The sequence below is a fragment of the Talpa europaea genome, assembly GCF_964194135.1.
Source record: "Talpa europaea genome assembly, chromosome: 11".
NCBI classification, from domain to species: domain Eukaryota; kingdom Metazoa; phylum Chordata; class Mammalia; order Eulipotyphla; family Talpidae; genus Talpa; species Talpa europaea.
The window spans coordinates 12,126,857-12,151,865 of NC_140078.1; the positions used below are offsets into that span (position 1 = coordinate 12,126,857).

At 46.7% G+C, this 25,009-nt stretch overlaps 1 protein-coding gene across 11 annotated transcripts in view; it reads left to right on the forward strand.

Annotated features, from left to right (window-relative positions):
* Positions 1-25,009, forward strand: part of PTPRT (protein tyrosine phosphatase receptor type T) — a gene marked incomplete at both ends in the record, with an annotated part of 916,214 nt that overhangs the window by 690,644 nt on the left and 200,561 nt on the right. For all 11 annotated transcript variants that reach the window (XM_084248172.1, XM_084248169.1, XM_084248173.1 and 8 more), the window contains 2 exons: positions 12,561-12,762; positions 14,357-14,459. In XM_084248172.1, the coding sequence (XP_084104298.1) occupies positions 12,561-12,762; positions 14,357-14,459 (305 nt within the window). The remainder of the gene's footprint in view (positions 1-12,560; positions 12,763-14,356; positions 14,460-25,009) is intronic.

Here is a 25,009-nt window from a genome sequence, read left to right on the forward strand (position 1 = left end):
TTCACCAGAGCCAGAGCGGGGAGCAGAGCAGGCAGACCGATGGAAGTACACTGCTGAGGGGAGCAGCAGGTGGCAGGAGAGGTCTGCGCGCCATGTGGGACCCTTGCCAATGGCAGGGGATCAAACCGGCGCTGCAGAGGCTGCAGGCAGCTTCTTAGTCCAGCGCTCAACCGCTGTGCCACTGGGGAGTCCTTCCTCTTACTGATTTTGAGAACCCTGGAGAGTGATCTCTTCTCCCTACACCTCGATTTTCTATCTGTAAAATGGGGGTCAGGAATAAGACTGGTACAAGCCTCAAAATTTGTGATGCGTAATTGAGCAGTGCATGCAAAGTTCTTAGCCTCGCTCCCGGTAAATGCTGAGTGACAGCTCTGCTCAACCCATATTGTGATTGTTGTAATGAATTTCTGCAAGGAGGTTGGAAGTGGAGAGAAGAGTCTTTGACTTCTGACCTGTGGTTCACAATTCCATATCTGCCAATCAGTGTGACTTCGTACACATTTTGCAGTTGTTCTCTTTAAAAAAAAATACTTAATTTTAAATTTAGAGAAAAGTTGCAAAATTAGTCCAGAGTGATCATTCAGATTCCCCTAATGTTAGCAGAAAATCACAGTAAAATAACTGAAACCAGGAAGTGAACATTGATGAATATTATAATCTATAATATGAGGAATACTGTCGTCTAGCGATCTTATGTAAATTTCACTTGTTTCCTACTAATGTCCTTTTTCCAGTTCAGGATTTGGTCTAGGATCCTCCCCCTCTGTGCATGGGACAGCACCTCAGTCTTTCCTTGTCTTTTATGACCTTGCTCTGTTGAAGAGTACAGTAAGTCCTCATTTAATGCTGTGCCTAGGTTCTTGGAAATTAGTATGTTAAGCAAAATAACATAATGCAGAAACCAATTTTACCAAAGTTTATTTTTTAAAGGTTTATTTATGCAGGCAGGAACTGGTGTTCTGGCCAGAGGTGTGGGGGGGGGGGGGATTGATAGGATTCACCAGAGAGAGTGGGAGCAGAACAGGCAAATCTACTGAAATACACTGCTGAGGGGAGCAGCGGGCGAACAGGAGAGGTCTGCTGCGCCATGTGGGTAGCTCTCTGGCCAGGGATCCAACCTGTGCTGCAGTGGCTGGCGATAGCTTCACAGCACTGAGACTTAACCCCTTGTGTCACCAGGGAGGCCCAATTTTACCAAAGTTTAATTGATTTAAAGTCGGAGTTAATTTTCTGGAGCCAAGAATTGGATCATCTGGAGACTTCCTCACTCACCAGTTTGGTATCTGCATCGAGTGACTCCAAGACTGGCTTCTGCTGGGCTTACCATGCTGTGTGCAGCCCCTTAGGATGCCCTGTGCTTCTCCTTGGCTGATGTGCCCAGGGCTTGACTTCTTAGAGCAGCTCAGATGTGCAGGGACAAGTGAACCCTGGAGATATGTCAGAAACTCAACCCAGTCTCAGAAATCAGGCAGCATCATTTCCGGCTCGTTGTATTGGTCAAAGCAGTCACGAGTTCTCCTGGACTCAGGAGAGAGGACATTAGCTCCTCTTCTTGCTGAGAAGGTGAAAGGATGTGGCCACTTTTAAAAGGCACCTCAAATGGGAAAGGACTAAAAGAACTTTCTACCTACAGGCTTAGAAACTCAGGCCCAAGAAGACAAGAGCTTCACTGGTTTGGGCCTCATTAAATCCATAATTTAATTAGGTGCCAACTATTTGCCAGGCAGGAGTGGGCTCAGCTGCCAGAGATGTTTGCCAAGCCCCTTGGGGGGAGACAGGCCCACATAGGTCCCCCACAAAGTGTAGTGGTCTGACAGTTGAAGGTGTCACAGCCGGTCCTTCCCTGGCAACTCATCACACTTGGCACAAAGGGCCACAGGCAAGGTGGCTGGACCTGGTGGAAAATGCTGGCCCTTGGCATCAGAATGGCCTCATTTCAAATTCCAACTGTACCACATTTCTAAGTTTCTTACATTTTCATTATTAATCCCCATTTACTCAGTAAATCTCATTGACACCTATTCTATGCCAAGCTGACTGCTGGCAGTTACAGCAAGGAAGACAGACAACTGTGCCAGCATACTGAGTTTTTGGTCAAAGATGAATCACATATACATCCCTGGAAATAGCCAAGGTGTGTAGAAGGCTCTCCCACTGGGTTTTGTGTAAGTGTGCTGTGTGACATTTGCACAATAACAAGAGCACCTAATATAGCCCCAGTGTCAAGTGACACAAATCTGAAGATAGAATCCAGCCCCTGTCCTCAATGAAGGGATGCCCCAAGCTATCTCTGCCAGAAGGGTCGTTGGCAAGGCTGCCAGATTCTAGAGAGCAAGGTCAGGGGCTGATTGAATTTCTCTCATGTCTCCAAGCCCAAAGCCAACAGGAGGGAAATTGGTCATGCAACTTAGCGCCTTAACCAGGTTAAACTTAGCAGGACAGGAATCAGCTGAGCGTGAAGTTGGAAGGCAAGCAGCTTACATTTAGAAACCCAAGAAATATTGCCTTGCAGACTGAGCGCAATTGGGAATATCACTAGGCAGACTCATTAAGCAAGAAGGTTTCTGTGAAAATAACAAAATCATAGCACCCAGGACACCCCAGCATGAGATTAAAAGCTGAAAGGAGGTTTAAGCTTCATATTATTAAGCTGCATTATGACCGTTTAGGAAGAAAGAGCTGAGCGCCATCAGAGCTGATGGTGGCTCTGTTACGGGAATCTGACTGCATCTTTAACATTCAGAGCATTTTCAAAGAGTGAAACTGTGACGTCATCCCTCCCTTGTGGGGCAGGAGGGGATGAGAGGAGCCCTTGAAGGGGTCCAGGGAAGAGTGGAAGGGGCTGCGATGCTGGTAGAGGGAGGTTTTATAGACAGGCAGGTGCACACTCCTGGAAGCTCCTGCTATGCTCCTGGGAGCTGAGGGGCAGGGTGGTAACTCAGGGGAGAGGGTGGGGTGTCATGGTGAACACTCAATAAATGTTTGTTCTCATCACAATCACCTACTGGCCAACCTTGCAGTTTTGGTTGCAGAATGGTGAATATGAATGACTCTAGGCCAGCTGGATTCTGAGCTTACCTTCTCCAAGTGTTTGATTCCCAGAGCTACCTGAAGTCAGAGAACAAGGTATTGATTGGAAATCAGCAAAAGCCATGTTGGGCAAGCAAGATGTCCTCCCTTCTATAGTGCCTTTCTGATTCGTGGTGATGGGCGACCATCCACAATAGAACAGGCTCCCTGCAGGGCAGCAGTAGGACCATCGGGCTCCATAACTGCAGGCATTGTGCCCTGTCTGGCAGGGCTAGGTAAGAAGTGCAGCCCAGGCAGTCCCAGCCCAGCAAACCAGCCCATGGGCTGTACCGTTGACCCTGGAGTTGGTCTTTGGGGACTGGCAAAGCCTAGCTGACCCTGCCCAGGGGTTGCTGTGTCAGCAGATGGTGAGCCGAGCATCTTGGCTGGTGAGGTTACAAAATAGATCCTAGCCACTCAGCTCTAGGTCAGCGGTAGCTTTGGTTTTCAGCATAGGTTCTGCAAAACTAAAATCCAAACAGTCTTTTCCTGACTCTTCCCCTCCTGATTATCAACAGCATCAGAAGGACCAGGCTGGTGGACAGCCCCAGATATTCACCTAATTGTTTCTAGCCTCTGAGAGTTTACCCCTCTTCAAACCTAATACCTCGTGGTGGTTCCATCATAGTCCTACTTTTTCAGGGACCTCAACTTTCACCAGCCAGAACACAGTCACTCTCAGATTCACCCATCTCTGTTCATCATCTCAGCTACAGATCTGAACCAGGTCTGCTTTGTCATCTGTCATCTTGATGAGCCCCAGACCCTCCAAGGGACCCCTTTCACACCAGTCATTTGAATCATCCTTTCTTTGATCTAATAATTGTACTTCTGCCAACTCAATGTATATGCGGATCACATTGAAACTTGTCAAAACACAGACTCCTGGACTCCAGCCACCCCAGGTATTTTGATCAGTAGGTCTGAGATGGTCCCACAAAGCTGCATCTCTAACAACCTCAGAAGGAAATCGATGCTTTCTTGTCTAAAGACTACAATATTAGTAACTCTGTTCTTAAATAGATGCATGGTACCAGGCTCTCTCTCTTGCTACCTCCTCTTCCCTCTCTCCCCTCCCCCTAATGACTATTTTACCTTCAATATAAAACCTAAGCACTTGAGTATTCCTATAAACACTTCTATGACCTGACCTCGAAACAGGAATGTCGTGAACTGTTGCATAGCTTGTGCACTGAACAAAGACGCCACCATCAAGAGGGTGAGATCTCTAGCCCACTAATCACTGGGTCGTTTCTGCCTGAAGGAATATGAATAGGCATTTAAAAAGGTGTATCTTTTTATTTTCTCATAAAGGCACCCTCAGCTCACTGCAGTCGTGGGGGCTGGGGTTGGGGGGGTACAGCATCTACCTAGAGAGATGCTTTTATCTAATTTGAACCTAGTGGGTTCTCAGTGAGCACTTGTTGATGGAGATAAAGGTGCCATCTCAATAGAAACAGGAACAGGATCTGTCTGGATACACAAGTGCAAATCTCTGCACTATCTTCACTAGCTCAACAGTGACACCAACACTGGCAACAGCAGTACATGTGACGGCCACGGTCGCTGTTCTCTGTTCTATGACAGTGCTCAGCTCTCATCTGGGATACCACAGCCCTGTGCCTTCCAGCCCTCAGTACCTCTGCACGGCTCTTCAGGAGTATCTTGTAGAATTTTACTTTTAAATTGTCAGGAAAACAGAGTCAAGAGCAAGTTACCTGGAGCTGGCTTTTTTTCTGCTTTTGCCTTGGCAGTCACCAAGAAGCAAAGATCAGGCCTGTGAACACTTTAATAGTAGGTGCAAAAGAGCAAAATTATTTTAACCAGTGTTTTGAATTTAAAAGAAAAAAATGAATTTTTTTTCTCCCTGGTGGCGCAGGTGGTTGAGTGCCACACTGTGAAGCTGTCCGCAGCCCCTGCAGCACAGGTTCGATCCCGGCCACCCAGTGAGAATCCCACATGACGAAGCAGACCTCCCCTGTCCCGCCCATTGCTCCCCTCAGCAGTGTATTTCGTCAGTCTGCCTGTTCTGTTCCCTGCTCTGTCTCTGGTGAATCCTCTCACCCTCCCGTGCCTCTGGCCTGTGCCCTGGTTCTTGTATAAAAATAAATAAATCTTTAAAAAAATGAATTTAACCCTTTTATTCAATGAACTGAACATGCTATTGTATTTTCCTGCAGCCTTATTCAAACCACTACATTAAGATCTCAAGAGAATGGACTGAAAACCATTTCAAGAAAGCCGGGAGCAGATGGAGTGTGAACCCCCATATCCCCCAAATTTAGGGCAAAGACACAAATATAGTAGCAAGAGAGGCTGGTGCTAATAGGGAGAATGTTCTGCAGCACTGAGCAGTAGGTGAGCAGGTCTTGTCACAGTGTATACTATCACTGCTGAGCTCTGATGCTGTTGCAAGTTTCCTCGATGTGGGGTCCTCTGTTTGGGGATGAGCATTTTAACTCATCGAAGTTCTCTGCCACCTTGTGGCTCTCACAGTCACTCACCCGCAGAGATGAGCTCGTGGTGAAGTGGCGACAAGACACACCATGAACTGGTGTCACCACGTGTCCTCCTGGTGCTTCCCCCCAGACACACAGTTGCCTTCACCCTGGCTCACACTTGCATTTGAGTCATCTTGTTTTTTAATTTATTTATTTAGGCTTATAAGAGCTGGGGTATAGGCCGGAGGTGCATGGGGTAAGAGGATTCACCAGAGACAGAGTGAGGAGCAGAACAGGCAGACTGGCTGAAATACACTGCTAAGGGGAGCAGCGGGTGATACAGGAGAGGTCTGCTGTGCCACGGGGGTCACCTCCCTAGCCGGGGATCGAACTTGTGCCATAGTGGCTGCCGATAGCTTCATAGTGCTGTGACTTAACCCCTTGTGCCACCAGGGAGGCCCCTTGAGTCACATTTCTTTGCTAAGGAATGGGAATAGCCATACACTCTTTTCTGAGGATTAAATGGAATGATTTTCCTGGGAGACCCCTCTGCACAGTGCCTGGCAGAGTATGTTCGAAAATGGTGGTTTTTCTTGACTTTGTCTTCTGACTGCTTGCACTGAGTCCTGGCTTCTCCCTTCATCCTTTCATCATCACAGACCTTCCCTTCACTCCCAGAAACCATAGAGCATCCTCTGGTCCAGATTCTTATCGGTTTCTCTGTCTGAACATGGAACCTTTGTAGTCTTACTTCATAACTAGCTCAGCGCCTGGAGCACAACATGACTCAATTTAAGCATGTTCAAGAAACAAACAGGACCTTCCTGTTGGAGCTCTTTGAGGGAAACCATTGCCTATTTCCTTCTGCTTCACTTTCACCCTCCTCTTCAGCCCAGTGAGAGGGATGACTGGTCTTCCCACTATGGCCACCGGGCCACCACACCTGATGCAGAGACTGACGTCACTCATGAACCCTGGAGCCTCATTCCTGAGCAAAGGAGCTGCTCTCCAGGAGTAAAGAAACTGAGGCTCACTCTGCAACATAAAATATAAAAACAGGAAGTGAAAATAGAATTATTTTATCCTGAAGAACCCAAGACTCAGAGAAGTTAAGCAATTGTTCAAGCCACACAGCTAGCATGGTCATTCACTTATACATGCAAGGGGTGGGCAGAGTCCGGATACTGCCCTGGTCCTCTTGGGGCTTGGAGTCTAGTGTAGTAGCAGTGTCAGCAAACTTTGTCTACGAAGGACCAGCGAGTAAATATTTTACCCTCTGTGGTGTGGGCCATAGATGTCTGTTGCATCTGCTCCATCCTGCTGCTCTAGTGTGAAAGCAGCCACAGACCAGGCATAACTACATGGTGGGACTATTCCAGTGAAGTTTTATTTTCAACAACAGATGATGGCCTGTATTTGGCTTTCCTTTACTTTCCCAGACTTTACTTTCCGTACCCCTGAGTTGGTTGAAAAGGGACTCATTAATGAAATAGTTGCATGGTTAAATGTAACATTCCTGTCTCAAAGGAGAAAGATATGATTCTGGGAACATAAAACAAGAGAATGTGGGAGTCAGAGAAGGTGCTGGTGAAATATGTCATTTTAAATGAGATCAGAGGATGAGGAGTCGTTGGCTAATAAAGGGAAGGCAGGGGAAGGAGAACAAGTATTCCAAGCTGGTGCAAAGGCCCTGTGGCCTGACTTTTCTCTGGAACTGAACTAAGGCCTAGAAGGCCAGAGGGAGGGCAGGAGAGATCAGTTGGTGTAGTGAGCCGATGAAAACCACAGGACAAGAGCCCATGACATGTTCAACAGCCAATTTGATTGGATTCTTATTCTGACTTGCTCAGGTTAGCTTCTGCCTGGAGGGTCTCCCTGACAGTGACCAGGTAAGACAGTGGTGGCCGCCAGCCCTTCGTTGCCACCAGAGCCCAGCGCCCGGAGATCGGGACTGATGTGCAGTCTGGCTCCCTTTCCCCCACTAACTCTTTTTTTTTAATTGTTTATTTATTTATTAAAAAGATTTATTTATTTATTTATACTAGTACCGGCTACAGTCAGAAGTGCAGGAGGGTGAGAGAATTCACCAGAGCCAGAGCGGGGAGCAGAACAGGCAGACAGAAGGAGGACACTGCTGAGGGGAGCAGCGGGTGGCAGGAGAGGTCTGCGTGCCATGTAGGACCCTCGCCGGCGGCTGGGGATCGAACAGGCACTGTGGAACCTACGGGCAGCTTCACAACCCAGCGCTCAACCGCTGTGCCACCGGGGAGGCCCCCCCACTAACTCTTTATTCTGTCTGCTATGCGAGCAAATCTTCCTCTTCCCCCACTTCCAAATGAAGATTCACCTTGCATTATGTATTTTATGACCACAGCTCCATCCCTTCTATTTTTCTCACCTTCCGTCTCTCCTTCCCCAGTCCTGTTCCCCACTAACTTCGTGAAACTTGCAAGTTAAATTTTTCAAAGGCTGTTTCTGACAAAGCAGTGGGAATTAGATCTGGTGAAGCCCTTCATAAAAAATTGAAGACACGCTATATTAACATACATTGATTTATTCATAGTGTTTCATTACAAGTAAGTGAGGATCCTGTAATACCAGGAAAGGTTAGGAGAGCAGGGGAGCACGGTATATTATATTGACAGCTCGGTGGAAATTGAGTCGCTTTTGGATTGAATTTGGAGCACAGGGAAGGAATTGGCTAGTAAATAAGGTATGAGTTTTACCTCCCAGTGTCTGTATATCAATGTAGTTGCCACCAGCCTAGGCAGGAGCACTGGAGCAGAATTTCAAAAGGATGCAGGAGCCTGTCTTCACTGGTAGACGAGGGTTAGTTGTTACCAGCAGAGCTCTCTAGATTTCTCCTTTCTGCACCCAAATCTGGGCTGTCTCCGTTTGCTCCCCCTCAGTTCTTGCAAGCCTTTTCCCGCCTCCAGGCCTTCTCCCAGACAGTACTCTCTGCCTGGAGCCCACTTTGCTCTGACTCCGTCTAGTCCTCGGGTGCTAGTTCAGTTCTCCCAGGTGCCTCCCTGAGCACTTGTTCTAAGTTTGACGTTTCTCAGATGCTGACCTTGAGACAAGGCTTCGGACACTAGTAGATCATTGAGAAATTCAGCAAACACCTGTAAAAAGTTAGGGTCTGGGGAAGAAAAAGGAAGTGTGCCAAGGATGGGGGAGTTTTGGAGGCAAGGGACACTGAATCCGCCAGGGAAATTCACTGTGATGTCGCGGGGTGTAGGGTAAATGGAAGTGAGCAGATTTTTTCCACCCTCCTGCCATTAGCATCAATAACTGACACCTGTGGTCTTGCACGCATGCTTGGTGGCGGCCCCTGGAGTGTGGTGTGGGCATGCGTGATTGGGCACACCTGAGCCGAGAGACCGACCCTATAAAAGGGCGGCTTCTCAGAAGCAGCCGAGAGCAGAGCGTGGCGGTGGAGGACCGTGTGGCGGGGTGCAGTAGAGACCAGGGAAGAGGCCACAAGAGAAGCCTGAGAGCCCAGAAAGAGTGAAGATTCGCTGGGGGCTGGAAGGCCTGCCAGGTTCCTCCCCCAGCCTCCCTGCCTGCCCTGCGCCTGGTTGCCTCACGGCAAATGGCGTAGAAAGACCATAAAAGCTGAAAAAAGCCACCAAGGACTCCAAGAATCTCCTTTTCTCATCTGCTTGGATCATAGAAAACCTGCTCTGTGCCTTGCTGGCACTACCCAGGGGTATCAGGTGAGAGGACCCCCGAGAACTCAAGCCCCCTAGTCCAGCCACTGGGGGTGTTAATTACCCAGCACTCCCTGGAGCACCCATGACAAGAGCCCTCAAGCAAAAACAGGTGGGTGTTTACGGACTTGGCTCAGAGAAAGGCTGCGGGGGCTGGTGGTGAGAGTGATCAGAGAGGACCCCTTCAGGGACAGGCCTGGTGGGTGCCTCTGCCCAGGTCATGCACCACCGTGTTTCTCCTGACACTCTGCTCCCGGCAAACTTTGGTCTCTCTCCTTGACTCATGGCATAGTCCGACACAGCTACTATTTAATACAGGAAAGAGAAGTAACCTCTTTCACCAAAACATTAGGTGCCCACAACAGAAGATAGCATTATTATTTTTTTTAAGATTTATTTATTTATGTATACATGCACTGGGTACAGTCAGAAGCTGGGAGGGTGAGAGAATTCACCAGAGCCAGAGCGGGGAGCAGAGCAGGCAGAAGGACCGAAGTACACTGCTGAGGGGAGCAGCGGGCGGCAGGAGAGGTCTGCGTGCCATGTGGGACCCTCCTCTGGTGGCCGGGGAGCATCCGGGGATCGAACCGGCGCTGCAGAGGCTGCGGGCAACTTCGCAACCCTGCGCTCAACCACTGCGCCACCGGGGAGGCCCCAGCATTATTTTTTTTTTAAAGTAGAGCTCTGTGCTCTCCTTTCTGCCTGGGTTTGGCCTTCCTCTCAAGTATGGGACCTTTTGATGGTAGACAGTGACGTACGCTGCCTGGATAGTGGAGTGCCTGGCTCTGCAAGTCCCTGGAGGGCAGGGTCTCCCTGGCCTCCATTTGGGGCACCCAGCAGCACACTAGGGCCTAGCATATTGGCATGTGCAGGTGTCTTCCCAGGTTTGGGATTTCTAGAACACTCACCTCCTCGAAGCAGGGAGGTTTCACTTACAACTCAACTCAGATGTATAGAACTACAATATGAATTTATTGGGGGAATCCACATTGCAATACTATAGACATATAATTAAAGTGTCACAATCAAAGGGGGGAGGTAACCAACCTGTTGGCCTAATTTGGGAGGCCAAACCAACCTCTGGAATTGATTGGGTGCTGGTTAATGCAGAATGGCGGGACTGGGTCTGGAGAGCTGCAGTTATCAATCCTGCAAGGAGGAGGCAGTGATGCCACTTCATAGGGCCAGAGTCCCCAGCAGCTCTCACCCAACTCTGGAGGAACTTCAGGACCACAGGCAGAGTCCAGAAGTCTCCCAAATTGCCCCAACTTGGTGCCTATATTTATACCACTTTTCAGCATCTTATCTGTATGACCTGTTAATTTTCTTAGGTGGTGCCTCTCCACATAGCCAGGTTTTGTCTGTCCTTGGCTTCTGTTTATCAGTGTCTTCATAAACTAGTAGTTGATTACTTACCTCTATTGCATTGCAGGTGCCCCTCCCTTCCCATCAGTCAGGGTCATTATAATGCCAATGCCTTTAGCAGCTCAGTCTGCCCGGATCATTACTATATTAATATATATGATAGCAGGGAACATCCTTGAAGGAGCAAATAAGTGAATGAATGAATGAATGAATGAATGAATGAATGCATTCTTCAATTAGTGAAGTGTGCCTCCTGGTGTGGGGGTCCATGAGACTAAAGGGCATAGGTGTTAGAGTCTGGCATACCTGGGTTCAGTCCTGTGTCAGTGACAGACTAACCATAGGAATGAACAGTTACAACTGCCAGCATTAATCTCACAAACATCATGTTGAGGAAAGAAATCAGACACTACAGAGTACACTCTATATGATTCCATTTATACCAAGTTCAAAACCAGGTAAAAACTTGTCTGTGCTGTTAGAAGTCAGGACAGAACTTGTCCTTAGTACAAGGAGGTAGTTAGACACTGGAAGGGGGTTGGCAGAGCAAGTCTTGGGTCTGCAATGGATTGGGTGCTGGTTAAAGACTGATTCCAATTAGTTTAAAATTCATTGAATTGTTTTGTGTATGTATATTATCCTCTAATAAAACAGTTTTAATGCAACAAACTAGATAAGGAAAAAATCCTACGCTTGCTGCTTTAACAGTTGTGTAATTTAGGAATGCAATACTCAAAGTAGGATGTAGGGGGCTGGTGCTAGGATGCCAAATGTTTTGTTACTTCCAGAGGAGGAAGAACGCAGAAATTGAGGGGGAACCCTTCAAAATGTCAACAGTGACTTGATGGGTGGGTGTGTCTCGTGGCAAGTATAGACCAGCTTGGTTATTGCCACGCTCACATAATGAGCCATGCAATGCAATCTTTGGATTATGCTGGGTCTGCAGTGGGTTGGGAAACACAACCCTGTTTCTCATCATTATAAATAGTTTGAAAAGCACTGATTTAATGCAAGTTGCTTCCAGTTGAACTTTAGTTTCTCTACCATGAAAATAACTGTCCTGCTATCCCAAGATTTGGAGGAAAGACTAGCAATTAATGCATGAGCCATCAGACAGCAAATGCCCTTCATGTGGAGTAGGGGAGCCATGGGCTGCATTCATAACCAGCCTTCTAAATAATTCCTTTTTAAAGATTTATTTATTTATGCATATAAGAACTGAAGTGTAAGCCAGAGGTGCAGGGAAGTGAGAGGATTCACCAGAGGCAGAGTGGGGAACAGAACAGGCAGACTGAAATACACTGCTGAGGGGAGCAGTGGGCAAGACAGGAGAGGTCTGCTGTGCCATGTGGGTAGCTCCCTGGCCAGAGATCGTACTTGCGCTGCAGTGGCTGCCGATAGCTTCATAGTGCAGATGCTTAACCCCTTATGCCACCAGGGAGGCCCCTAAATAATTCTTACTGAAATGGTACCCTTGGGTGCTGCTCTACAAAGACACTGGCCAGCATAGTGGTCACTAGCCACACTGGGCTGTTACACTTTTGGATAGTGACTGACTTGAGAAGAGATGTGCTATAAGGGTGAAATGCATAAGAGATTTCTCTTAACATGAATAATATAATATGAAACTTCTCATCCATTTTTGTTGTTGTTGAGCATACATTGAAAAAATATTTTACATATTTGGGGTTTAATAAGATATTAAAATTAATTTTACTTATTTCTTTCAATGTGACTACTAGAAACTTGGAAAGTCTGGCTATGGCTCAAATTGTGCTTCTATTGCACACTGATGCCCCAGGGCATCAGCAGTTGAATCCTGGAGGTTGGGATCATGTGTAAGGTACACAGCAGAAGCAGAACTTGCTGGTTGAGCTCACATGCCCTCTGTCATGTGCCTCCCCATGTGTCCCCCAATGAGCTTCATCCAGCCCCCTGGGTAAGGTAACTACTACTTTGTTGTCTTGTTCTGCAGATCAACTACAAGGCTGTTGGCTCCCTGGACCCAAGTGCCGATCTGTCCAGCCAGAGGGGGAAAGTGTTCAAACTCCGGAATGAAACCCACCACCTCTTTGTGGGTCTGTACCCAGGGACCACCTACTCCTTCACCATCAAGGCCAGCACAGCAAAGGGCTTTGGACCCCCCGTCACCACTAGGATTGCCACCAAAATTTCAGGTATCTCTCTAAAAAGTTCAAAGGAAGAGGGTATTTTTGTTACCTCCCATTCCTAATTTTCCTGGAAGTGAAGAAGGCAAAGGCAGTTGTCACGGTGTGGTGCTGAGCAATTAGGGTGAGGTGGGCCCAGGGATATTACTCTTGTAGCCTCTTGAAGAAGGCCTAACCCATGAATTTCCTAAAGTGTAAAAAATACCTTAATTAAACTAAACCAGAGACAGTTGCATTAAGTAGTGTAATTTTTTCATGCAAATTGATTTTTAAAAATGTGATTTATTTTAGTGAATATTCCTCTTGGCAGTGCAAGGCACAGCACAGTCTCATTAAGTGTCTGATGAATGAACAAATGGATGTTACTGAACCATGTCATTCCAAAATTTTACCTATTATCACCAGTAGAACCCTCTCCACAATCCACTTCAACATCAAGACAGAATTATTTCAGAACCCTTTTAAAAATTTATATATTTTTGGAAACCTGTGTGATTCTGGTCTGCATACATACATATTTGCATATATACTCACGATGATATTTGTAGCTTAATGTTTTCATTTGTCCTGATACCGTAAACATTCCCCATGCTTTCATTATATTACTTTCATTATAATGTTCTGTCAAGGGGTTGGATGACGTAATTTAATTAAACATCCCCTTGTGGTTGGATATATTTGGTGCTTCTATGTTCTCAGAAGATAATGCTTCAATAAACAATGTTATAGAATAAAGTTTGATTCTTTACTTTGGATTATAACTTTAGGCTTAAATTCCAGAATTGAAATATTGAATTAAAATGGATGTGGATTTTAATAACTCCCAGTATTCAATGGCTCAAATGGTTCTAGTGACCTTCCCCAGTGATAAGATTAAGACACACTGCTATCCCAGTCCACTGGGGATGAGAGAAGGGAGGGTCTCATGAAAAAAGAAAAAAAGAAAAACAAAATAGGACCTAGTTCATCACTGCTCTAACTGGACATTGACATGTGCTTGCCACGGTTGACTCAGCATCCACAGCTTTAAGTACTTAAAGCTATGTTTTCTCTTTGTTGATTCAGTGGGTATGGAACTTTTTGATTCATGAGGTTTCTGGCCTCATTTGCTGCAGCTCTCCTGCACAGAGAAGGAGCCCATGGGTGGGTGGGAACTCAGGGGCTCCTTTGCTGAAAGTCTAGAATGTCATGTGATGCTCACCTCCCCTTCCCCAAACACCCTCCTCCTAGGCATCTTTTTTTAAATATTTATTTATGCATACAAAAGCTGGGGTATAGGCCAGAGGTGTGGGGGGTGAAAGGATTCATCAGAGACAGAGTGGGGAGCAGAACAGGCAGACTGACTGAAATACACTGCTGAGGGGAGTAGCGAGCAAGTCAGGAGAGGTCTGCCATGCCATATGGGTTGCTCCCTGGTCAGGGATTGAACTCATGCCGTAGTGGCTGTGGACAGCTTCAAGTGCTGCATCTTAATCCCTTGCACCAGCAGGGAGGCTGCTCCTAGGCATCTTGAGTGTCTTCAGGGGAGGATGCCATCAGGGGAGGTGGTGAGTGGGTTTGGGGCCTGCGCTGAGCTCACTTTCTCTCTTTGTCCCGTGCTCAGCTCCATCAATGCCTGAATATGACACAGACACCCCGCTGAATGAAACCGACACGACCATCACGGTAATGCTGAAGCCTGCTCAGTCGCGGGGAGCCCCCGTCAGGTAAGGAGGGTTCATCACTTGGAATGTGCAGTTTTCCTTCTCTGCACTGTCCTGCCTCCAGTTGAATCAGGCCTCTGGCAATGCCACAGGCGACACTGGCCAGGAGTAGGGCTTCCTGAAAGGAGGTTGAGCAGCTCTAAGCCTGGTGCAGAGAAGCCATTGAGCCAGGGGCCTCATGGGATATTAGGACTGGTTCAGAGGGAACATGGTGATGGTGACCTGAACAGAGCAAGGGAGAAACTTCTGGAACACACCTAGGGCATATTTATTTGGTGGGGTTGGAGGTCTGGAAATGATCTTCTGGCAAGGTCACCTTTAGAGAGTAGATTTAGTCCCGCTGCTCACAGTCATCTGGCTGCTGAGGGGCAACATAAAGGGTAACTCATGGAAGCCAGCAGAATCAAATGAGAGTAATTATCACCATGTTTTAATGGACAAATACTATGTTCCAAGAATGTGACTTCAAATAACCAGTGAGTAGCAATATCATCTCTTTGTTTGAGGAAACTAAACATTAAGGTCACACAACCAACCAGCCACGGGTCTTCTGAGCAGCCCAAACCAATGTTCTTGGGAAGTCTTTTCAGTTCCCATAAAGAGAAAACCCCTCGCATGTTCCCACGGAGCCCACATAATCTTAATTTGCATATCTGTTTAATAAGCTTAAGCAGCCAAAGATGACAGTAGATTCGAAGGTGAGAATGGAAATGCCCCAGTAGCAGTGAGAGATGACAGTTGACAAGGAGCAAAAAGTAGGACAACTCTATAAAACAGACACAGGAATTCCAGAAACAAGGCAGTCTGATGCCCCGGCCCCTCACAGTCATGGCATTCAGCACGTGTTCCTGCTCTCCCACCCCGCCACCAAATATGACATTTGGTCCATGTCTTCAGGTCAAAAGCCTGCTAGCTTCCACTTAATGAGCTCGTCCCTGCTGTGTGCCTGTCACTGTACATAAACTCGCTGTACCCTCACAGCATTACAATAATAGTCTCCCCATTTTGCATATATAGAAACTGAGATAAACAGAAGCTAATTGAGTTGACCCAGGCCCCGAAATAAGGAAGCGGTACAGGCAGAATTTAAACTCAGTCAGCTGACCTTAAACCAACCCTCATTTCATCAGTCCACACCACCCCCCTAGGAGAAAGTTGTGTGTGATATATTTGGGTGACATTTCCATTGGAAAAAAGATTTAAACAAATGTCACTGCTCAGAGGGGCAAGGCTTGGTGTCTAGAAATGTCTGGCTGCTTTTCTTCCCAGACTCTGGATCACTGATGGAGGGTATACACTCAGTGTCTGGAATTATTTTCAGGCTGCTGCTTGGACATTTGCCAAGAAGGGGAAGGGAATAACCAATATCACCCAAACAATGCTTTCAGGACAACTGCAATGACAGTGGCAATGTCAATAGATCTCAGCTACTTCCACCCTTTTCCATCTTGAACTCTGGATGCTGGTTTGGGAAATATGGAATATTAGATCATTTGACAAATATTTATTGAGCACTTGCTATGCTTGAGAAACTAGCGAGGCAATGGAGAAATAGCAGGAAACAAGAGACTCTCCGGTCCTTTTGAGGCTTATCATCCAGGAATTGCTCATGTGGGTGGGGCAGGGAGGTTGGCAAAGTAATGAAACTGGCAAAGTAAGATAGTAAGGACAGTGACTGTATTGATTGAGAGAAGGATTGGCTGATTAGAGAGAAATTGAGTACAACCTCGGGTCAATGTGGAGTCCTGGGGGAAGCAGGACCACTATGAGGTCACCAAGGCACATTATAGTGGCAGGGCACAGATTGCTCAGCAGGTGACCCAGGAATTGGGTCAAGCATGTCTGGGATCCTACTTTTTTAGTTGATAGTTCCTTACCTACCTTTGTATCATCTGGTCGTCACGCAGCCAGAGCATAAGCTCACTGGGAAATACCATCTGCTTCAGCAGAGAGAGGTGAAGTCCCAAGGTCATGGAATTTGTTACATGCACCCAAAACATGGACCTAGCTTCCTCCCTCTGAGTTTATTGTGCCCCAGGAGGCTCTGAGTTCCCCATGCCTGAATTATCCAGTGATGACTGGGTCACCTTCACATGGGGATGCTGTGGAGTAAACCTCCATCAGTTAGGGACTGAGGAATAGACAAGACAATATCTCAGGGGCCCTCCAGCTCTGGATTGTGTGGGTCCAGCCTGTGGCATGTGGACCCAGCACCTGTCTCTCTGAGGGGAACTGCCCATTCTCAAACAGGTTCAGGCTCTTCTTGAGCCTCTGTCTCCAGATCCCCTCAGGTAAGCTGTGCTCAGGCTCTGGCTGAGCCCAGTTCCGGCATCTACTCCACCCCTTGCTGCCCCTTTGAAGCCCTGTAGGTGTGATTCAGTCTGTGTGTCCAGAGAGGCCAGGAGGGAATGTCGCTTTGTGGGGCTCCTGTACCCTCATCCCTCCAGCCAAACCACCTCGGCAGCTTGGCCTATTTTTCTAAGACTCCACAATGGAGATTTATTGCTTTTGCATTGCTTTCCCCAGGCCTTCAAAGATTTATTGGTTTTTAAGTGACAGAATCCCAGAATTGCTTAAAAGATCAATCAAATAGTGACTAGAATCTAATATTCAGCTCCGACTCAAACACGCCGAGGCTTCTTCCCCACGCCCCACCTGTCACACTGATGTATCTGTAGTAACCTTCATCAGAAAGTAACTTGACTGTGAATTAATCTCCATGATGCAGTCCCTGAAGGGAGGCTGGGGGCAGAACCCCCGACCCCATAGCAGACCTTCATTGGGGTCCCCAGCTGGCTTCCTTGGAGACGTCCTTTTCTCCTGCTCCTCGCTTCCATCCGGTCACCGGGACTTGTCCACCCAACTGAAGATTAACTCCTCCTTCTCCCCCCCTGACACTCTTCACCCTGCTCCCCTCACCTGCGGGGGCAGCTTGCTGCTTTGCCTGTCATAAGTTTCCTCCAGTTCATCCCCCACTGAGCCACTGCAGTGGCCCTTCAGAAGCACAAATTGGATCCAGTTATGTTCCCTGCTTAAAATTCTTAAATGGATCACTGATTTTCTACCACATTAAGTTCCAGCTTCTTAGCATGGAATTCAAAGCCTATCAGAATCTGGCCTTCACCTTCATTTCTGGCTTTATTTCCTCTCACCCTGCCCTCCTTTACCTGGTTTGACTCGGTAGTGCCCTAGTGTGTCCTTCATCATTCTTGTTTGAAATTTCAATTGTGTGATGCTTTTCTGTGTGTTTTTCCTCTGGTTTTGATCCTCGCCTGCCCCTCGGTAGACTGAGAAATCAGGAGGACTGTTACTCATGGGTTCCCTTTCTCAGGGGTGGCAGGTAACATTTAGTAGGTACTCAAGAAATTAACAAGACCATAACAATTAATTAACCTGCTCACACCTGGTAGATGCCAAGTACCAGGACTGTAGCCATGCACTTGTGCTGCTCCCGGTCCTAAGCACACCCTCTTATGGACTTCCTGCAGAGATGGAACTGTCTTCTATCTAGCTGTGCTGTCATTATGGTCACCACGAAGCACATGTGGCTGTTGAGTACTTGGAATATGACTACTGCAACTGAGAACCTACATTTTCTTATTTTTTAAAAAAATTATAAAACTACACATCTCATGGCTACAATTTTCAACAGCCCAGGTCTATAAAGATGAAACGTAAGAGAAAAAGTACTGATGAGCCCATGTGCCTGGTCAGAGATTCCAATGAGACTTCAGTGCAGAGGCATCCATCATTAGCCACATCCATCATTAGGTATGGGGAGGACTTCCTGGAGGCAGTGTCTCCTGATCTGAGAATTGCTGCATGAGGGGAGTTTGATAGTGAAAAAGGAAAGAATGTGACCCAGGAGGAAGCAGCCCAGACAGGAGCCTAGGCTGGGAAGGTGTAGTGTGCTTAGGGGATCACAGGGGCCTGGGGCAGAAAAATGGGAAGAGGGGCAAAGGATCAGGCAAAGCAGGGCTTCCCTCTGGGTTTGGACTTGGTCCTGCGGGGCGGTGGGCGCAGGACATTTGTCAGGCAGGTGTCTAATATATTGTCCTTGTCTGAGTGGCCAGCCCTCGACTCTGCCACTCTCTCTGCCAAGCATGACCATCTCCACATCTCTAGCATCCAGTCCTGATCTGCTGCACCTGGGGCCATTTCCTGTCCAGTCATAAAACAAATGCATCAGCTCACTGCCGCTGTGCACTGGCCACTCTGTCAGGGACTTAAATTTTCACTCTCTCCCAGTTTGTGACCTCCTTGAGGGCAGGAACTGCATCCCAGCAGTGGTACCTGACTGAGAACTGAGATTTTTTAAGCTCTTTCTGTGACAGTTGACTTTCTGGTTAGATATCCTGGAAGACCAGAGGCTCCTGGAATGAGATCCAACCTTATCCTATTGACTCACTGGGTGACCTTGGGTCAGTTAATTTCTCTAAATCTCAAGCTGCTGATAAAATGGCAACACCCATGTCACAGATTGCTTTGAAGGTCAAGTACACTAATGTGTGTAAAGTGCAAATGGTCTTCACTCAGCTTGTTCTTTGGGTTAGCCATGCTGTTGAGATAAGACACAGCTCCCTGCCCGGGACAGCCATGGAGAGGATTACGTTCTGAGCCCTGCTGTAAGCTGATGTCTGTTTGCTAGGTCTCCCCTACGAACGTGGACGATCCACTGCCTGCTAAGTGCTGTCTAGCGGTTCACACGTCAGGGAACACACAGTTATCTCCAAGGGCTTTACAAAATCCTCAAAACAATATCACCTTAGAAATGGATCTCAGATGTGAGCCAAATCAAGCAAACAGGGCTAGCTAGGGTGTCTCAACTTCTGAAAGGCTGGCAAACCCCAGGCTAAAGGTTGGGGCTTGGGGGAGATGCCGCTTGATATTGTGAAATGAAAGAGAAGCAAATCCAAAGCCATCTAGAGAAGGGTGTGGGGGCACACATGAGCTTCCTTAACTGACACTGGGGATGAAAGGGGGCAGATGCTCAACAGTGCACGCTTTTTGTTGTTTTTTGTTCTCCATCTCAGTGTTTCTTATAAGAAGGGGATCGACCAGACCCAGGCTGGGGAGTCAGGAGATGCTAATGTTAGAGGACCTGTAAGGATGCCAGCAGGATGGCAGCAGGGAGAAAATGCTAGGGAGGCCATGCATGATGAGGTTGGATGTGAAAGGGCTGGATAACACAGGACTTGTTTAGCACCAGTAAGGAGTTCTTACCAAAAGCAATGAGGAGTCAAAAAAAAAAAAAAAGTTGTAAGCAAATGAACAATAAGATCCATCTTTTAAAAAGGTCTTTCTGAGAAAAAGAAAAATACCGGATGGTCTCACTCATAGCAGGAATCTAGAAAACTTAAATAAGGGACCAGGAAAATGAATAACTATAAGAAAGTGAAAATCAAAATCAACAAAAAACTATGAACCAGAGACACTTTTTGGGGGGTAGGGGGTGGGAGGGGAGGAATTGGGGTCAGAATGGGGGGGGGGTTGCAATTGTATGGGGAATATAAAAATAAAATTTATTTTAAAAAAAAAAAAAAGGTCTTTCTGCCATCAAGAGGGGTCAGATAGACCCACTGTAGGGAGACAGTTACATTTTTCCAGATGAGAAATGAAGGAGAAATGAGTTGGTGTAGTTGTGGCAATGGAGATAAAACTTCAAAGAGATACAATGAGCAAGCTCTGGGGTGGCTTCTCTATGGGGCGAGCAGGTGGATGTGAAGGAAAAGACAGTAAGTATCAAGGGTGACTCCAAGGCTGTAGTTTGGCAGGTAAGATGGAGGATAGGGCTTTCTCTGAGCCAAGGAATGCTGAGGAAGAGACGAGTCTACAAGGACATCTAATTCGGAAGAGGTCACAGCAGTGAACGTGTCCTGGCCATGGAGCGAGGACAGCACAAGGACAGCCTGGAACCTGAGGTGTGGTCAGGTGCATGCCGGGACCTCTGAAGAGCCTTCTCTGGTGTCCATCGGGACGTGTGACCTGCTGTCAGGGGCTGCTTGATGCACAGTGCACAGAGTGCAGTTCCAGCTTGCAGAGCCGGGAGTATTATGAGACTCAACCCGCAGAGACAGTGAAATGTATGATGGTTTCTAAAGGTCATGGTGAGTGTTGTTCTCTTCCTGCTGAGAAGCCACGGTAGCTTTGCACTTGACAGGTGCAGCTAGGTAAGATGCTAGATTCCTAAAGACCCAGTGTTTAGCTATAGTCCAATTTGGAGATCCCTTCTTTTAAAGAAAGAAAAATGTTATTGGTAAGAAAAGGAAGCAGTTGCTAGTTTTCCTCCGGGATGCCTTTAATAATTGTGAAGCCCAGAGCAGGAGCGCGTGAAACAGACAGAGAGTTATGCCAGCGTGCGGGGCTACAGCAAGCAAGATCAGCATCATTACCATCTGATTCTCAGGTTTCAGCATTGCACGATGTCTGGCTGGAAGGGGAAATGGGAATGGAGGGGACTTATCGACAGGGGCCAGCCTGACGAGTTCTTGAGTCCCTGTGTTCATCAGGAGAGAGGAGAAGCTGCAGTTATGTTTAAATGTTCTTTCTCTAGACATCCTCTGTTTCACTTAGTTCCTAGCTCTCGAGGCCACCTTTTCTGGAGGCTGCAGGTGAAAGTCTGTCCCACTTTGGTGTGGGGGAACGGGCCAGAGGCACTCCCGCATAAACTAAGATTTGACTCTTCAAGAAAAACCTGGTGTAGCCAAGCCTCCTGGCATGCTGGGGCTTCAGCACACCCGCTTAGGAAAGAAGAGGAGCCAGGTACAAGATCCCAGCCAGACACAAGAAGACACAACCAGACGTGAGGAATGATAGGATGAATGCACACTACTGCAGAACTATTCCCCGTGGGGCTGTCCCACAACCTAAACATGCAATTAAGGAGGCACGTAACTATGGTTACAGGGACATGTAACTACACCCGTGAAACGACCCAAGGAACAGCGTGGGTATGGTGAGTCTGGCCCAGAGCTGCCGTCAGAGGATCGCGTGGGAAAGCAAAAGGAAAGCAGGATGACACTCAGATAATCTTGTGGATTTGCATTCACTCGGCACACCTTAATTGCACTGCGGGTCTCCTTTCCTAAGCTCCCCAATGCCCCAGCCTACCAGGAGTTGTCTCTACTGTGGAAGGAGTCTGTATTATATTCCTTAGGCTCAAACGAAAGAGGAAAAGCAGGTGTTTTGGAAAGAATATTCTAAATGGAGCAAGAGCAGTTGCTGGAACATGAAGAATGAGTGTTCTATTTTGGACTGTCTGCCATCTGGAGACATGGAGACAGAGACTGTTTGGCAGGAGGGAAGGGAGAGTGTGGTTGTCATGTTCACCTCCTACCATAGAGACTATTTAAATTCCAAAAGACTGGCCTGCTGGAGAGGCATCTGAGCAGGGTTATCGATTTGGCAATCACTAGCGCCCAGGTAGCATTGAAGCCTGGGAGGTGTGGGTGACCCTAACCTGGGAGAGTGCATAAATGCCCAGGAGCAAGACAGAGCTCAGTGAAACACCATTAAGAAACCATGCAGATGGAGAAGACTGGCCAAGGAGGCAGAAAGGACACCAGGATGTTGATAAAACACAAAGCCAAAGGAAGAATATTTTTTTAAGGCAGTGATGAGCAGTGATGGTCAATATTTTGTCATTTAACTTTCTCTAAGAGATCCCCCAGCTCTTTAGGTACAAAAGAAGAAAGGTACAGGACAGTTGTTCCAGAACCATAGGAAAAGGAAAATGATGATATCAACAAAAGTGCTTGAAATGGGATTCGTTAAATAAAAGAAAGAAATGGTCTGAACATACATGTGCAGATAACAGAGGATCCCCTCCTTTCTGTTCAGAATCAGTGTAGAGAATACATACAGGGAGAAGCTGGAGGGACAGAAAGCGATATTCGGAGGAAGATGGTCAAAGTTTAGGTTTCAGTAACGCAACTCTGCTGTGGGGTAATAACATGACCCCTGGTGTGACTGTGTTGGCAATGAGGGTGGATGGATGATAATGGATTCAAGTTGAAGGTCGTTGAAGCCAAGCATTTCATTGAACAAAGAGGTCAGGCTGTGGCTGGAAGGGCTGTCTAAGCAGATGTGGTTCTTTTATGCTAATCTCCCCACTTGGGGGAACTGGTAAAATCCTTTGCAAGAACAATAGTGACTCTGCAAGATGCCTCCTCCTGGCTCTCACTTTTTCTCTAACTTTTTCTGCTGACTTCTACTTCTCACTCTGTTCTGAGCCTGGTGACAGTTTGCATCACTGCTCTGTCTCAGATCTTGCACAGCTATAACTGATGGCTCTCAGTCTCTCTGTCTGCGACTGCCCAAAGGTCAGACTCCAGCCAGCCTCCATCAAGTGCATTTTTATAGCCTGATCTATTGATGCTCATCTGAGCTAGTGCATGGATGTGCCATGTTAGAATCCAAGGAGGTTTTCTCTCATCCAAAAAGCATCCTGCACAGTATCTGCCCCTGCTACCTATTGCTGCCCAGAGAATCGCCTCCTCTCGACAACAGTGAGAGAGGTGAGACCAAAGCCTGGATTTGAGTAGGGAAAAAACACCTTAAAGATCTCTGCCACTAGCCAAAAGAAATGTGTGCTTACTCCCTTTCAGAACAATCCATCTGTGTGTGTGTGTGTGTGTGTGTGTGTTTGTCTAGCTGCAGGGGTTTTCTGTTTAACATTTCCCCTTTGGATGTAGCCCCACTAAACAATTTATAAAGATAATACATGCAAAAAGTAAAGATTCCTGTATAGGACAGGGGATAGCAACCCAGAAACACAAGATGACCCAAGGGCAAGACTCTAGATCTGTCCTGCGCTACATGGGCGATTTGAATTAAATTAAAACTTCATTACCTGACCTCTCCTCATTTCAAGTACTCAGTAACCACACTAGTGGCCTCCACACTGAATAGCATTTCCATCATCACAGAAAATTTCATCTTACTACATTGCCTTGGACATTAGGAAGGCTGGTGAGGCAATCCCAGCTCATCGTGTTTGGTTTCAAAGAGGCTTTTAATGCAAAGGTAAAGGCTGGGGAAAGGTCATGTAAAATAAGAAACATAATGGGGGCTTGGACATAGGCATAAAACACAAGCCCCCAAAACCAGAAATGGGATCTGTGGCTGGACTGACTTTCTGCTGAGACCCATATTCCACTGCATCATCTTTGCTGTAGATGAAGTCTGGGGAATGGTCTAGATCCAGAGATTTCAAGCTTTATAGAATGTCAGCATCATGAGTGTGTAGATTCATGAGTGTGTAGATTCCTGCCTATCCCCATAGATCATGGAGGAGAAGGCGAAGCTGAGAATATGCATTTTATTTTTTTTTGTTTTTTGTGTTTTTTTAATTTAAATATTTTATTTTGTATAATTACATCTTTTTTCATCTTTGCACAATGTATGCATTTTCATTTTGGTTATATTCCCCAGACAACTGCACCCCACCCCCCTTTTTTTGACTCTAGTCCTTCCTTTCCCTGCCCCTCCCTCCCCCACCCCCCTAGTGTGTCTCTGGTTTATAGTTGCTTGTTGATTTTGATTTTTACTTTGTATTGATCAGTCTTTTTCCTGGTCTCTTATTTAGGGTTTCTAAATTCCTGCTATGAGTGAGACCATCCGGTATTTTTCTTTTTCTCAGCAATCAAAAAAGATAAACATATGCAGTTTGCAGCAACATGAATGGAGCTAGAAGGGATCATGCTCAGCGAAATAAGTCAAAAAGAAAAAGAATATGCATTTTAAACAAGCCCCTGGGTGATGATGATCAGCTGCCCCTGAACCACAGGTGGCCTCAGATGTGCAGACAGGAACTGCACAGAAACCAAGTGTTTTCAGCCCGTGGTGCCAATATTGCTCATTCTCATGATATGGGGATGCAAAATTGTTCTGTATTTTGCTGTGAAGTTGCCCCTGTTGATTCTACAGCTTTTGGAACTCCTGTGCCTCCTTTGGTGTGTGTTTCAGCTTGAGAATAATCAGTTTTAGCTCATGAGAACTGAGCAAGGATTTCTGCCAGTTTCTCTAGTTCTGTCCACGTGGGGGCTAAAACACACCCCTACTTCCTTCTGATGGTGACAATAACTGGTGTCTGAAATAGTCATGGTTGGTGCTGCGTGCTGATAACATATCTGAATCTATCACTTGTATGCAGATAAGGGGTCTTAGGTAGAAGATGGATGTTTGGTGAGACTGAACATCAGGATATGAACAAATCTGTATTCTTTTGTGGAAGGCTGGGAGCAGCCTGGGAGAAACAAATCCATTTCCAACTTTCACTCTATAAAAAGTTCCATATTTTCTTAGATCAGACAAAATATATCGAGTGCCAAAATGCTGCAGCAATATGGGTGCGTCACTCAGCTGAGTTGGAATCTATGCATTGTCCCCTCGGGCCAGTTTTGATTATGTTCTTTTTCCTTTTATTGCAGTCAGCAAATCTGAATTTGCTATTGTGGGGAGAGCAGGAAGAAGAGGGGGGAAAAATGAAGGTTTTTAACCTTCAGAAAGTTCAGAGGTTCAGTCTGAATAAGCACAAAAACTTTCTGTGTGCC